Source organism: Salvelinus fontinalis, chromosome 40, assembly GCF_029448725.1.
Source record: "Salvelinus fontinalis isolate EN_2023a chromosome 40, ASM2944872v1, whole genome shotgun sequence".
In the NCBI taxonomy this organism is placed as follows: Eukaryota; Metazoa; Chordata; class Actinopteri; order Salmoniformes; family Salmonidae; genus Salvelinus; species Salvelinus fontinalis.
In genome coordinates, this window is record NC_074704.1 from 6,779,147 (window position 1) to 6,795,216 (window position 16,070).

The 16,070-nt window shown below is 40.7% G+C and overlaps 1 protein-coding gene across 1 annotated transcript in view; it reads left to right on the plus strand.

Annotated features, from left to right (window-relative positions):
* The window catches only part of LOC129839220 (uncharacterized), a 90,146-nt gene that overhangs the window by 52,416 nt on the left and 21,660 nt on the right, over positions 1 to 16,070 (plus strand). Inside the window, 6 exon segments of the mRNA XM_055906526.1 lie at positions 12,081 to 12,110; positions 12,113 to 12,145; positions 12,147 to 12,184; positions 12,186 to 12,232; positions 14,534 to 14,623; positions 14,713 to 15,486. Coding sequence (XP_055762501.1) covers positions 12,081 to 12,110; positions 12,113 to 12,145; positions 12,147 to 12,184; positions 12,186 to 12,232; positions 14,534 to 14,623; positions 14,713 to 15,486 — 1,012 coding nt within the window.

A 16,070-nucleotide genomic window follows, 5' to 3' on the forward strand; every position in this document is an offset into this window, starting at 1 on the left:
TGTTGAGGGGTCAACGATCAGGAAATGGTCAAGGGGTAAAGAGGGCAAAATCAGAGCCAGTTGAGGATTAGCTGTCAAGGGAGATGAATGCCAAGTATCTTGCTGTTGTATATCATTGTTATCATTAATATTTTCTTTCAAAATACACTACGTTGCCTCCCGGGTGGCGCAGTGGTCTAGGGCACTGCATCGCAGCGCTAACTGCGCCACCAGAGTCTCTGGGTTCGCGCCCAGGCTCTGTCGCAGTCGGCCGCGACCGGGAGGTCCGTGGGGCGACGCACAATTGGCATAGCGTCGTCCGGGGTAGGGAGGGTTTGGCCGGTAGGGATATCTTTGTCTCATCGCGCTCCAGCGACTCCTGTGGCGGGCCGGGTGCAGTGCGCGCCAACCAAGGGGGGCCAGGTACACAGTGTTTCCTCCGACACATTGGTGCGGCTGGCTTCCGGGTTGGAGGCGCGCTGTGTTAAGAAGCAGTACGGCTGGTTGGGTTGTGCTTCGGAGGACGCATGGCTTTCGACCTTCGTCTCTCCCGTGCCCGTACGGGAGTTGTAGCGATGAGACAAGGTAGTAATTACTAGTGATTGGATACCACGAAAATTGGGGAGAAAATGGGATAAAAAATAAATAAAATAAAAAATAAAAAAAATAAAAATAATACACTACGTTTTAGAACACCTACTCATTGAAGGTTTTTTCTTTATTGTTAACTATTTCATGCATTGTAGAATAATAGTGAAGACATCAAAACTATGAAATAACACGTATGGAATCATGTAGTAACCAAAAAAGTGTTAAACAAATCAAAATATATTTGAGAATTGAGAGTATTCAAATTGCCACCCGTTTCCTTGATGACAGCTTTGCACAGTCTTGGCATTCTCTCAACCAGCTTCATGAGGTAGACACCTGGAATGCATTGCAATTAACAGGTGTGCCTTGTTAAAAGTTAATTTGTGAAATGTCTTTCCTTCTAAATGCATTTGAGCCTATCAGTTCTGTTGTGACAAGGTAGGGGGGTTATATAGAAGATAGCCCTATTTGGTAAAAGACCAAGTCAATATTATGGCAAGAACAGCTCAAATAAGCAAAGAGAAACAACAGTCCATCATTACTTTAAGACATGAAGGTCTGTCAATACGGAAAATGTCAAGAACTTTGAACGTTTCTTCAAGTGCAGTCGCAAAACCATCAAGCACTATGATGAAAGTGGCTCTCATGAGGACTGCCACAGGAATGAAAAACACAGAGTTACCTTTGCTGCAGAGGATAAGTTCATTCGAATTACCAGCCTCAGAAAATGCAGCTCTTCCTCTCAGCATCAGCTGTTCAGAGCTAATTGTGTGAATCAGGCCTTCATGGTCGAATTTCTCCAAAGAAACCACTACCAAAGGACACCAATAATAAGAAGAGACTTGCTTGGGCCAAGAAACATGAGCAATGGATATTAGACCGGTAGACATTTTTCCTTTGGTCTGGAGTCCAAATTGGAGAATTTTGAATGCAACCGCCGTGTCTTTGTGAGATGCGGTGTGGGTGAACGGATGATCTCTGCATGTGTATTTCCCAACGTAAACCATGAAGGAGGAGGTGTTATGGTGTGGGGGTGCTTTGCTGGTGACACTGTCTGTGATTTATTTAGAATTCAAGGCACACTTAACCAGCATGGCTACCACAGCATTCTGCAATGAGCCGCCATCCCATCTGGTTTGGGTTTAGTGGGACTATCATTGTTTTTCAACAGGACAATGACCCAACACACCTCCAGGCTGAGTAAGGGCTATTTTACCAAGAAAGGGAGTGATGGAGTGCTGCATCAGATGACCTGGCCTCCACAATCACCCAACCTGGTTGGGGATGAGTCTAACCGCAGAGTGAAGGAAAAGCAGCTAACAAGTGCTCAGCATATGTGGGAACTCCTTCAAGACTTTTGGAAAAGCATTCCAGGTGAAGCTGGTTGAGAGAATGCCAAGCTGTGATCAAGGCAAAGAGTGGCTATTTGAAGAATATCAAATCTAAAATATATTTTGATTTGTTTAACACTTTTTTGGTTACTACATGATTCCGTATGTGTTATTTCAATCTTTTGATGTCTTCACTATTATTCTACAATGTAGAAAATAGTAAAAATAAAGAAAAACCCTTGAATGAGTAAGTGTTCTAAAACTTTTGACCGGTAGTGTGTGCACTCTACATCCATATACTTTTTCACCAATTTTTAATTGAGATAATATTTTCAAAAAATGTAATGTTTTTTGTTTTATGTTCCTAAAAAAAAATTCCTTATGAATAGATTTTATTGCTTCCTGCTTGTGTTTTATCTCCTGAATTGTATCGTTTTTCCTTTAAAGTGTGTTGAGACTTTAAATTCACTTTAAATTTAAAAAAGTTTGATTTGAGTTTGATTTGGAATTAAGAATTCTTATACAAATGCATTTCCTTTGTTAAAAAAATCGAAAAAATACCTGTTCTTATAGTTCTGTAACTTCAAGGTTTATAAAATTGACCAGGTTTAGATATTTAATAGTAAAAAAACAGAAGCAACTTACAATGAGATAGGCCCCGATTCCGACCCTAGTTAAGCGCATGCAAATGGAACGTGAAATCCATTTTTATGCACGTTCACTCTTTGCATATTCTGACCTTGAACTTAAGCATTGTATTTTTTATTCATCAATATACAATATTTTGTGCGTAAAGGCTCTCCCAAAAAATGTAAGATACTTTCCTCCCCCTAAAATGTGCCTAAATAGTAGTATTTCTAAATCTACAGTACCAGTTGGTACCGAAACAGAGATGAATTTGCATAGATGGCTTTTGTTTGTTGATCCCTATACTCTGTTCCTGTTTTCTGTGTTTTCTATTGAGTCTGTCAAAAAATGTTTAAATTAAAGGTGCACCGTATTTAAAGGGATGGTTTAAGATAAATGAACAAGCAAGTGGGAGTGTTGAATTACGTTTATTCAGAGTGAGCAAGGTAGCCACACCTGCAGAGAGTGTTACACGACTGAAAAAGCTCAATCTGAATACCAAATACTGAGATGTGCATGTGTAGGACAGGCATAGATTAATAAATCGGGATTGGGACGATTTATACATTTTTATCATAGTTTGAACTCAATCACTGGAATCACTTTTTTACGTAAGTCTTTGCACCTCCAATAAGTATGATATGTTATGTTTGGTATGGTTACTAAAGACAGTAGGTTAGTTAAGACAGAAACAATAGTATGATATGTTATGTTTGGTTTGGTTACTAAAGACAGTAGGTTAGTTAAGACAGAAACAATAGGAGGGAGGTTGGGGATTATGGGTGGGCGTATACCACAACCATCTAGCAATGTAAAGGTTGTGTGATCGAGAAGCATCGGGAACAATTGTAACATTTTAGCTAACCCTTCCCCTAACCATTATTCTAACCTTAACCCAGTTCACATAACAACTGATGTTGATTATCTTAGTTATCCTAACCACCACCGTTAATTATTCCCATAATTATCTTTTGTTGTTATGACCCAACACCTCGTCTCAGGAGAGACATCTAATACTGGCTGCGTCACAACCGTCCGTGACCGGAAGCCCCAAAAGACGGCACACAATTGGCCCAGCGGCGTCGTCCGGGGTAGGGGAGGGTTAGGCCGTTGGGGCTTTCCTATGATCATCATGCTCTAGCATCTCCTTGTGACAGGGCTGGGTGCCTGCAAGCTGACACCTGTTGTCAGTCGAACGGTGTTTCCTCCGACATATTAGTGCGGCTGACATCCTGGTTAAGTGAGCAGAAGTAGGCGGTGTCGTGGCAATTTCCTGTATTACCAAATGAGGAGAGTTACAAACCACACAATTCACCTTTAATAATAATTAAGCTTTTGCAATAGCATTTGACTTTCAACAATTCACTATCTCTAATGAAAAGTTGAGAGTGTCAACATAATGGCAACTGAGATCTTTAATAGCAAAGATCCACCCCCTAGTCGACATGACAAACCACAGGAATAGGAACTGTTCAGAAAGAAAGACTTTTACTTGAGAGAGGAGTATCCCATAGCCAGATAGCATTCGCTATAAACTATCGTTCAGTTTGGTCTCTAAGACGAGGTTCTAATCTCGTTCCTGGTACTTCATAGTACAAAAACACCAACTCATCCAATGGCATATATCAATTGTCAACTCTAGATACGCCCATCTCAAGTACACCCCACTCCTGGACAAGCTCACTGAGGGGAGTGAGCCTCTAGGTCAAATACTATCTCAAGATAAGTGCAACATCAAACGGGACATACAATGGTTCCAGACACTGCCATACTCCTCCCCCCAATGGGAAAAGGAGGAAGTGACTGGCGTACAGACATTGTGGAGACAACTAACTGGTTCCCCATTAATCACGCCATCCCTTCGCATGGTTTAAGAATAGGTAAAGACACATTCACATAAGAAGACAATGTTCCATTCTGTCCTCCTCCCCTTCTGATATTCTGCATTGCACCAGATGGTTTAACAGATACATTCACATATGAAGACAAGCCTGACCTCTCCACACTCTGGGCCCCAAGTGACTGAGCCCTAGCTGAGAAGGGATAAGTGCAACTGCCAACCCTATAGTCCAAAGGGAAACATTCCAATGACAAGTATCTCACATAAGCATATTATGAAAATAAAACATCTTATCTATGTTACCCAACTAATTCTGATTCAGCCGCCACAGCGGCCAGGCGGGTCATGTTTCGGAGGACGGATGACTCAACCTTCGCCTCTCCCGAACCCACTGAGAAGATGGTGAGATGAGTCAAGGGACCTAATTCAAGGGAGAAAATGGGGTAACAAAAAAACATACTTGTGGCCGCACCCCCTGAACACACATGTTGGTTAGTACTGGGACGGGAGACCGCCTGGGAATGGGAGGATGTTTTTCAACAACAGGGACTGGGAGACTAGGCAGGATCGAGGGAAAGCTGAACAGAGCAAAATACAGAGAGATCCTTGATGAAAACCTGCTCCAGAGCGCTCAGGACCTCAGACTGGGGCGAAGGTTCACCTTTCAACAGGATAACTACCCTAAGCACACAGCCAACACAACGCAGGACTGGCTTCGGGACAAGTCTCTGAATGTCCTTGAGTGGCCCAGCGAGTGCCCAGACTTGAACCCGATCGAGCATCTGAAGAGACCTGAAAATAGCTGTGCAGCGATGCTCCCCATCCAACCTGACAGAGCTTGAGAGGATCTGCAGAGAAAAATGGCAGAAACTCCCCATATACAGTTGTGCCAAGCTTGTAGCGTCATACCCACTAAGACTCAAGGCAGTAATCGCTGCCAAAGGTGCTTCAACAAAGTACTGAGTAAAGGGTCTGAATACTTACGTAAATGTGGTATTTCATTTATTTATTTTTATTTTTAGTTTGCTAACATTTCTAAAAACCTGTTTTTGCATTTTGTCATTATGGGGTATTAGGTGTATATTTATGAGGGGATCATATTTTTTAGAATCCATTTTAGAATAAGGCTGTGACATAAAAACAAGTTAAGGGGTCTGAATACTTTCCGAATGCACTGTATATCAGTCCTTTGATTATAATGATTAGCAAGACGTGCCGCTCTGTTCTGGGCCAGCTGACTATGTTGCTCTATCACTAGGTCTTTCCTTGCAGCACTCGACCACACGACTGGACAATAATCAAGAAAAGACAAAACTATAGCCTGCAGGACTTGCTTTTTGGAGTGTGCTGTCAAAAAAGCAGAGCATCTCTTTATTACGGACAGACCTCTCCCCATCTTTACAACCATTGAATCTATATGTTTTGACCATTACAGTTTACAATCTAAGGTAACACCAAGTAATTTAGTCTCCTCAACAGCCACACCATTCATTACCAGATTCAGCTGAGGTCTAGAACTTAGGGAATGATTTTTACCAAGTACAATGCTCTTAGTTTTAGAGATGTTCAGGACCATTTTATTACTGGTGACCCGTTCCAAAACAGACTTCAACTCTTTATTAAGGGTTTCAGTGACTTTGTTAGCTTTGGTTGCTGATGTGGAGATGGTTAATTCATCAGCATAAATGGAAACACATGCTTTGTTTAATGCCAGTGGCAGGTCATTGGTAAAAATGGAAAAGAGTAGAGGGCCTAGAGAGCTGCCCTGCGTAACACCACACTTTACTGGTTTGACATTATAGAAGCTTCCATTAAAGAAACCCCTTTGAGTTCTATTAGATAGATAGCTCTGAGTCCATGGTATGGCAGAAATTGAAAAGCCATAACACATAGTTCTTTTCAACAACAGGTTGTGGTCAATAATATCCAGTGGTGGAAAAGGACTCAATTGTCATACTTGTCATACAGTAAAAGTAAAGTAAAGATACCTTAATATAAAATGACTCAAGTAAAAGTGAAAGTCAGCCAGTAAAATACCACTTGAGGAAAAGTCTAAAAGTATTTGGTTTAAATATACTTAAGTATAAAAAGTAAATGTAATTGCTAAAATGTACTTAAGTATCAAAAGTCAAAGTAAAAGTATAAATCATTTAAAAATCCTTATATTTAGCAAACCAGATGGCACAATTTTATTTAAATTTTTTTACTGACGGATAGCCAGGGTCACACTCCAACACAGTCCGCCAGATCAGAGGCAGTAGGGATCAGCGGGGATGTTCTCTTGATAAGTGTGTGAATTGGACCATTTTCCTGTCAAAATGTAACGAGTACTTTTGGGTGTCAGAGAAAATGTACGGAGTAAAAAGTATATTCTTTTTTTTAGGAATGTAGTGAAGTAAATGTACAAGTTGCCAAAAATATAAATAATAATGTTAAGTACAGATACCCCCCAAACGACATAAGATGTACTTTAAAATATTTTTACTGAAGTACTTTAGACCACTGATAATATCAAAGGCTGAACTGAAATCTAACAGTACAGCTCCCACAATCATCGTATTATTAATTTCTTTCAACCAATCATCAGTCATTTGTGTCAGTGCAGTCCATGTTGAGTGCCCTTCTCTATAAGCATGCTGGAAGCCTGTTGTGAATTTGTTTACACAGAAAAAGCATAGTATTTGATCAAACACATTTTTTTCCAACAGTTTGCTCAGAGCTGGGAGCAAGCTGATAGGTCTGCTGTTAGAACCAGAAAATGCTTTTCTTTTACTATTTTTTATTTTATGCAGGAATACGATGGCTCACTGTTCATTGGTGGTATTTCCTGCCTAAATTTGTCGTCTTTGCAAATGAAGTAATCATGAAAATAATTGGCAACATCAAATGGTTTTGTGATGAATAAGCCATGATCCGATGAAAGATGGAGTTGAATTTGTCTTTCACTACTGTTAAAAAGCTCCACCACTATTCAAAACATCTCCATCACTACTGAAAACAGCCCCCATCACTACTCATTACAGGATCTATCACTACTGATATCATTCTCCATCACTACTGAAAACAGCCCCCATCACTACTCATAACAGGATCTATCACAACTGATATCATTCTCCATCACTACTGAAAACAGCCCCCATCACTACTCTTAACAGGATTTATCACTACTGATATCATTCTCCATCACTACTGAAAACAGCCCCCAACACTACTCATAACAGGATCTATCACTACTGATATCATTCTCTATCACTACAGAAAACAGCCCCCATCACTACTGATATCATTCTCCATCACTACTGATATCATTCTCCATCACTACTGAAAACAGCCCCCATCACTACTGATATCATTCTCCATCACTACTGATATCATTCTCCATCACTACTGAAAACAGCCCCCATCACTACTGATATCATTCCCCATCACTACTGATATCATTCTCCATCACTACTGAAAACAGCCCCCATCACTACTGATAACAGGATCTATCACTACTGATATCATTCTCCATCACTACTGAAAACAGCCCCCAACCCTACTCATAACAGGATCTATCACTACTGATATCATTCTCTATCACTACTGAAAACAGCCCCTATCACTACTGATATCATTCTCTATCACTACTGAAAACAGCCCCCATCACTACTGATATCATTCTCTATCACTACTGATAGCCCCCATCACTACTGGGAACAGCACCTGTCACTACTGGCAACAGCCCCCATCACTACTGAAAACAGGCTCCATCACTACTGAAAAAAGGCTCCATCACTATTGATAACAAGCTCCATCACTACTGATAACAGACCCCATCACTACTGATAACAAGCACCATCATTACTGATAACAGTCCCCATCACTGCTGATAACAGGTCCCCATCACTGCTGATAACAGTCCCCATCACTACTGATAACAGTCCCCATCACTGCTGATAACAGTCCCCATCACTACTGATAACAGCCCCCATCACTACTGATAACAGGCCCCATCACTACTGATAACAGCCCCCATCACTACTGATAACAAGCACCATCACTGTTGATAACAGTCCCCATCACTACTGATAACAGTCCCCATCACTACTGATAACAGTCCCCATCACTGCTGATAACAGTCCCCATCACTACTGATAACAGCCCCCATCACTACTGATAACAGTCCCCATCACTACTGATAACAGCCCCCATCACTACTGATAACAGGTCCCATCACTACTGATAACAGCCCCCATCACTACTGATAACAGCCCCCATCACTACTGATAACAAGCACCATCATTACTGATAACAGGTCCCATCACTGCTGATAACAGTCCCCATCACTACTGATAACAGCCCCCATCACTACTGATAACAGCCCCCATCACTACTGATAACAAGCACCATCACTACTGATAACAGTCCCCATCACTACTGATAACAAGCACCATCACTACTGATAACAGTCCCCATCACTACTGATAACAGTCCCCATCACTACTGATGTAGATTGATGACTCCTGACACGTAAGTACGGTTTAGTATTTAATTGTAACTTAGAATAACATTTGCCAATGCACCTGGCTTAAGCTACCTGAAGCTTTCTTAATCACGGTTATATAGGCAGACATAGGAAATGGCTACGGATAGCGGGAAGCAAACCCCCGTTGAGTCAATACCACCATCTATTGGTAAACATAAATATACCTTGTTACTACATTCCCCCCTTTAAAGCTAATAACACAATGTAATTCCATTCTGAGCTATGCTATTTTTCATATTTACATTGTTTCTTTAGGATCGGATATTTAGAGATATTTACAGTCTGGCGGACGTCTCTCTCTAATAGAGCGTCTCAGAGGTGGTGTAGCTGGTGCCACCAGATCGTCACCCCTTGATGGTGAAACAAGGTCTTTTTGTGGAGACTTCACAGGAGGAGGTCTTCCCAGACTGGTGGTCTCAGGAAGTCGAGCATTGTTGGTCTCAGGTGGTTTGTCCAACTGCAACTCTGGTGAACGTTCCAATGTCCTGTCCTGCTCGTTTACGCATTGATCCAGATCCCCAGATGGAACTGGAATTCTAGCTCGGATCTGATCCACGTGTCTCCTTAGTCTTTGTCCATTTCCGATGATCACAGTATAGGACACTGGTCCTGAGCAATCCTCAATGGTAGCTGGAATCCATTTAGGACCAAACCCATAGTTTCTGTATAGACATCATCTCCAGGTGAGAAACTTCTGAGTTTGGCTTGGTTGTCATGATTCCATTTTTGATTCCATTGCCTTTGATGTATTTTCACTTTCAGGTCTAGTCTGATGAGATCCAAGGTTGACCTTAACCTCCTTGACATCAACATTTCTTCAGGTGACAACCCAGTTGTAGCTTGAGGAGTAATCCTGTAGCTAAACAAGAATCTTGAGACATTTGTTTCAATGATGGGCCCTTGCATCTTCCTCATCCCCTCCTTCAAGGTCTGAACCACACGTTCTGCTAATCCGTTTGAAGATGGGTGAAAAGGGGCCGACGTTACATGTTGAATTCCATTTTGTTTCATGAAACTTGTGAAATCAGTGCTTGTAAAACAAGTAGCATTGTCACGAACCAATATTTGAGGCAATCCCATAACACTGAAGCTTTGTCTCAACTTCTCAATCGTAGCGTACGACCTAGGAAAGGTCCAGCATAGTCCACATGTAGTCGTGTCCATGTTTTTCCCGGCCATTCCCATGGATGTAATGGTGCGGTGGGGAGTGACTTCCTGTTACTCTGACAATCTGCTCACCGGCTAACCTCAGTTTCCACATCGTGGTCCATCTTTGGCCACCAGACGTATGACCTCGCTAGGCATTTCATTCTCGACATACCTGGATGCGACTTATGCAACAACTTCAGGGCGGCAGGTAGCCTAGTGGTTCGAGCGCTGGACTAATCACCAAAGGTTGCAAGATCGAATCTCCTAGCTGACAAGGTAAAAATCTGTTGTTCTGCCCCTGAAGAAGGCACTGTTCCTAGAAGGCACTGTTCCTAGGCCGTCATTGAAATAAGAATATTTTCTTAACTGACTTGCCTAGTTAAATAGGCAATCTCACTCCAATAGCTTGACTTTGTTGTCCTTAAGCCATTTTGCCACAACTTTGGAAGTATGCTTGGGGTCATTATCCATTCGGAAGACCAGTTTGCGACCAAACTTTAACTTCCTGACTGATGTCTTGAGATGTTTCTTCAATATATCCATGTAATTTTCCATCCTCATGATGCCATCTATTTTGTGATGTGCACCAGTCCCTCCTGCAGCAAAGCACCCCCACAACATGATGCTGCCACTCCCATGCTACACGGTTGGGATGGTGTTCTTCGGCTTGCAAGCCTCCCCTTTTCCTCCAAACATAACGATGGTCATTTTGGCCAAGCAGTTATATTTTTGTTTCATCAGACCAGAGGACATTTCTCCAAAAAGGACAATCTTTGTCCCCATGTGCAGTTGCAAACTGTAGTCTGGCTTTTTTATGGCGGTTTTGGAGCAGTGGTTTCTTCCTTGCTGAGCGGTCTTTCAGGTTATGTCAATTTAGGACTCGTTTTACTGTGGATATAGATACTTTTGTACCGGTTTCCTCAAGGTTATCTTCACAACGTCCTTTGCTGTTGTTCTGGGATTGATTTGCACTTTTCAGAGTCAAAACCCACAGAACCTACCACACAAGGCAAAACATGGGATGAATGCAGGAGCAGGACAAGACACCCTCTTTTTGACTGATGATTGACATAAGGGCATGATAGGCCTATCTGGCTTATATGATTAGGATGGTCATAATGCTTCTTGATAGTGTCATTAAGTGTATTTTCTACAAGTTTAATTTAAAATATGAGGGAAAAAAACATGACTGTTTCTCTCAGCCTCATGACAAAATTCTGCATTCATCCCAGTCATCAGCAACAGAGCATTGGGGAAGGTGCATGTATGACATCAATGTGTGGGCAATTACAATGATAATTTAATGGTCAAAGGTCAATTTCAAAAAATTATATGCTATGTTGTAATGGAATGTTTTGCCCTGTGTGGTAGGTTCTGACTCTTATGTAGGTGTCATAACCAGCCATAAAATAATGTAAGATATGTCACAACAGGTCTACATATATGTATCATGACAGTGTTGTGACCATATTATGACACATTATGTTAGCTGTTATGACATATGACATGGTTATGACTTTGTCATAACATGTAATGATGCTGGGTGTCAAGTGAAGTGTAACCATTTTAAATGTTTCTAAAATCTATGGGACAAATGAATGGTGGAAAAACGAATGGAACCATTTCCATGTTTGACAGCTAGGCTTTATGGGTAATATGACTCATGCTGTGGTACTCTATGGAGTTGGAAAGAGCAGAAACAGATCTGGGACCAGGTTAGGCAACTATAAAGTTACAACTACAGTATAAAGTTACATTTCAAAATGCAGTTTTATATGTTATTACATTTGTAACCTTTTTTTGTGTCCCATGTGTCCAACACATTTCATCTAACCTAAAGATGTGGCCTATCTTCTGATTCTGGCAAGTAGCCAAGGTTAAAGTTAAAAAGCAACTTCCAATCAGAATTCAGACCCTACCTGTCCTGAGTAGAATAATATTTGCCTAGCAGCACTCTCTCATTGGCTAGAAGTGATTTGTTGCTGAGAAAATGAAACTTAACAGAATGTAAGGTGCAGCACATTGGGCGCTTTAGTTTTGCATGAGTTTTAAACCATTCCATTGGTCCTTAATGTAAATCTCCACCCACCTGCGGCACCTGGCTATGCAAAACCAGCAGGACCACTGCTTCAGCTCTCTGTGACAACAGCAGACAACAATATACAGATCTGTGCAACCACACTAAAAGTGAGTACTCAACTTAACTATCTTACTAATTAAATGTTGTACAACAATCTACTCTACAGTATTTGAATAACTGTAGCACAATATCAAGTAGACCTTTTATTGATACCAGATCTGTTAACATTTATGCATAAATAATCATATGATTACATTACTTATAATCAAAATGTCAAAACAGTAAAATCATGTAGCTGTTAGCAATCACATTCTGCTATGTGTGTATTTATACATACTCTTTAATATTGTTTAACAGTGAAAGGAGAAACATGGTTAGACTTTAACCTGAAATATTTACTGTGTTTAGTGCAGAGATAGTGCAGTATACTGTATCTTGTTTAGTGCAGAGATAGTGCAGTATACTGTACCTTGTTTAGTGCAGAGATAGTGCAGTATACTGTACCTTGTTTAGTGCAGAGATAGTGCAGTATACTGTACCTTGTTTAGTGCAGAGAGAGTGCAGTATACTGTATCTTGTTCAAGTCGGTCGATCTTGGGTCAACACCCATCATATAGCAAGTTGTTGCTGTGAGGGACACACCTGCAGGTTTTTATCAGTACTGACTAAGGTCACACTGCTTAGAGGTTGCATGCATCAACCAATGGTTGACTGACAGATTGCTGAAACACATGATGTGGTTAGCTGATATGTAAAATACCTATCCAGGCGTTGTAGGATCTGATGTCAGCAATGTCTGAGCAGAAGAACAGAGGAACACATGCTTTGTGTTCAGACATCTCCTGATTTACACATTAAGTACTGGTTTCAGTTATACTGATTACACTTAAAAATTGTTTGAACTCTTCCTGTCTGTCTACACAGTAGATGTGATGTAATGTAATGTAATTATTGTCTGAACTCTTCCTGTCTGTCTACACAGTAGATGTGATGTAATGTAATTATTGTCTGAACTCTTCCTGTCTGTCTACACAGTAGATGTGATGTAATGTAATGTAATTATTGTCTGAACTCTTCCTGTCTGTCTACACAGTAGATGTGATGTAATGTAATGTAATTATTGTCTGAACTCTTCCTGTCTGTCTACACAGTAGATGTAATGTAATGTAATGTAATTATTGTCTGAACATTTCCTGTCTGTCTACACAGTAGATGTAATGTAATGTAATGTAATTATTGTCTGAACTCTTCCTGTCTGTCTACACAGTAGATGTGCTGTAATGTAATGTAATTATTGTCTGAACTCTTCCTGTCTGTCTACACAGTAGATGTGATGTAATGTAATGTAATTATTGTCTGAACTCTTCCTGTCTGTCTACACAGTAGATGTAATGTAATGTAATGTAATTATTGTCTGAACTCTTCCTGTCTGTCTACACAGTAGATGTGATGTAATGTAATGTAATTATTGTCTGAACTCTTCCTGTCTGTCTACACAGTAGATGTGATGTAATGTAATGTAATGTAATTATTGTCTGAACTCTTCCTGTCTGTCTACACAGTAGATGTGATGTAATGTAATTATTGTTTGAACTCTTCCTGTCTGTCTACACAGTAGATGTAATGTAATGTAATGTAATTATTGTCTGAACTCTTCCTGTCTGTCTACACAGTAGATGTGATGTAATGTAAAGTAATTATTGTCTGAACTCTTCCTGTCTGTTTACACAGTAGATGTGATGTAATGTAATGTAATTATTGTCTGAACTCTTCCTGTCTGTCTACACAGTAGATGTGATGTAATGTAATGTAATTATTGTCTGAACTCTTCCTGTCTGTCTACACAGTAGATGTGATGTAATGTAATGTAATTATTGTCTCAACTCTTCCTGTCTGTCTACACAGTAGATGTGATGTAATGTAATGTAATTATTGTCTGAACTCTTCCTGTCTGTCTACACAGTAGATGTGATGTAATGTAATGTAATTATTGTTTGAACTCTTCCTGTCTGTCTACACAGTAGATGTGATGTTTGATGGTAATGGGACACCACCTCTAACTGGTTTATCTGGTCTTAACAGCAGCAGCCAGGCAACAGTAGAATAGTAGCCATGTTTAGAATGTCATTTGAAACGCCCTATATAAGTACATTATGTACGTCCTATCTTAGGGAATGTACTGTGTTTCACAACAGTTGTATAGCATATCGTTACTCTTTTTATAGTTTATAGTTTTATAGTTTTTATTATTTAAAAGTCAAATAGCTGAAAAAATAAATTATTTAGTCTTTCCTCATCTGTGAATGTTAGAACTTGGCCAAACACTTTGGATGAGTCACTGAAGAAATGTGGACTTTGTATTTTGTAATGAGGTCATCGTCTGTTTCCATGTGTTTGATTGGCTGCAGTAGTAGAGATGGAACAAGGGACAGGAGGGACTCTGAAGATTCTGTTCCTGTTGACACTCTGTCTGCAAGACTTCACTGGTCAATGCCAAGGTACACACACACACACATACTGTGCATGAACACACATAGTGTCTTGATAAATGGCTACTGAAAACGATCAACTTCTTGTCTGTTTCCAGTTTCAGGGCATCCTTCTAACCTGAGGATAGTTCTGGTGGGGAAGACTGGATCAGGGAAGAGTACAACAGGAAACACAATCCTGGGTAAAAAGGTGTTTAAAGTGGAGGCTTCTCCAGAGTCTGTGACTGCACAGACTGAGAAACAGAGTGGAGTGGTGAATGGGAGGAAGATTGATGTCATCGACACCCCGGGGCTCTATGACACAACAATGTCTCAAGAAGAGATGAAAAGTGAGATAGAAAAGGCCATCTACATGTCAGTTCCAGGACCCCATGTGTTCCTGCTGGTGATCAGACTGGGGAGGTTCACAGAGGAGGAGAGGAACACTGTGAAGTGGATCCAGGACAACTTTGGAGAAGATGCCTCAATGTACACCATCTTGCTGTTCACACATGGAGATCAACTGGAGGGCAAAACAGTCAAAGAGTTTCTGGCTGAGAGCAAAGCGCTACGGAGACTCATCAATATGTGTGGGGGCAGATATCACTCCCTAATCAATGACAAGAGAAGAGACAACACTCAGGTTAGAGAGCTGCTGGAGAAGATCGAGGAGATGGTGGAGGAGGACAATGGAGGACAACACTACACCAGTGCTGACTATGAAGAGGCTCAGAGAAAGATCAACGATATTACTTTTTACTGTAAACTGGCAGCGTATGGCGGTCTAGCCGCAGCAGGACTAGGGATGGTGTTTGCTTCACCAGTATTGGTGGCAGCAGGTGTAGCTGTAGGTGTCAGCCAAGGGTTAGAATGCACTAAGGAGATGCTAGGCTTTTAAAACACCCGGGGTACGTTCAGTTGGTCTTAACGTTTTGCTACGTATGGCAACGGTACTTACTGAATGACATAACAGTTCTTTCAAAACCATTTGCAATGTTATAGATATGCTAGCCGTGTGGCAGGATGGTCCTAGTAGGGTGTGAACGTGGAAAATGTTAACAAAACGCTGCTGCACTGTACACAATCACCCTCTCATCACCTATAGTTACAATGTTCCTCAACTCAAATCATGACCGTTTTTGAAAGCAGCCCAGGTGTTGACCAATTTTATCTTAGTGCATGTATTTAGTGTGGATATATAGTATTGTCGTGTCTTTACTATGGAGTAATAGATATGACATGCTATTTTATCAAATCAATTCTCTGTAATTAATATTACCTGATTAAACTAATCATGTAAATGTAATTATCTAGGAAGTCAGGGCACCACAGAATAATGTTTATAGAGCTGTTGTCTTCCTAATAAACTCTTAAAGACCTGGTAATCTTTTACATCAATAGCAGTCAATTATTAATCGTCACCTTATTCAGTCTTATCTGAACGTCGTAAACTTATTGGTTATCTTCCCGAACCCTG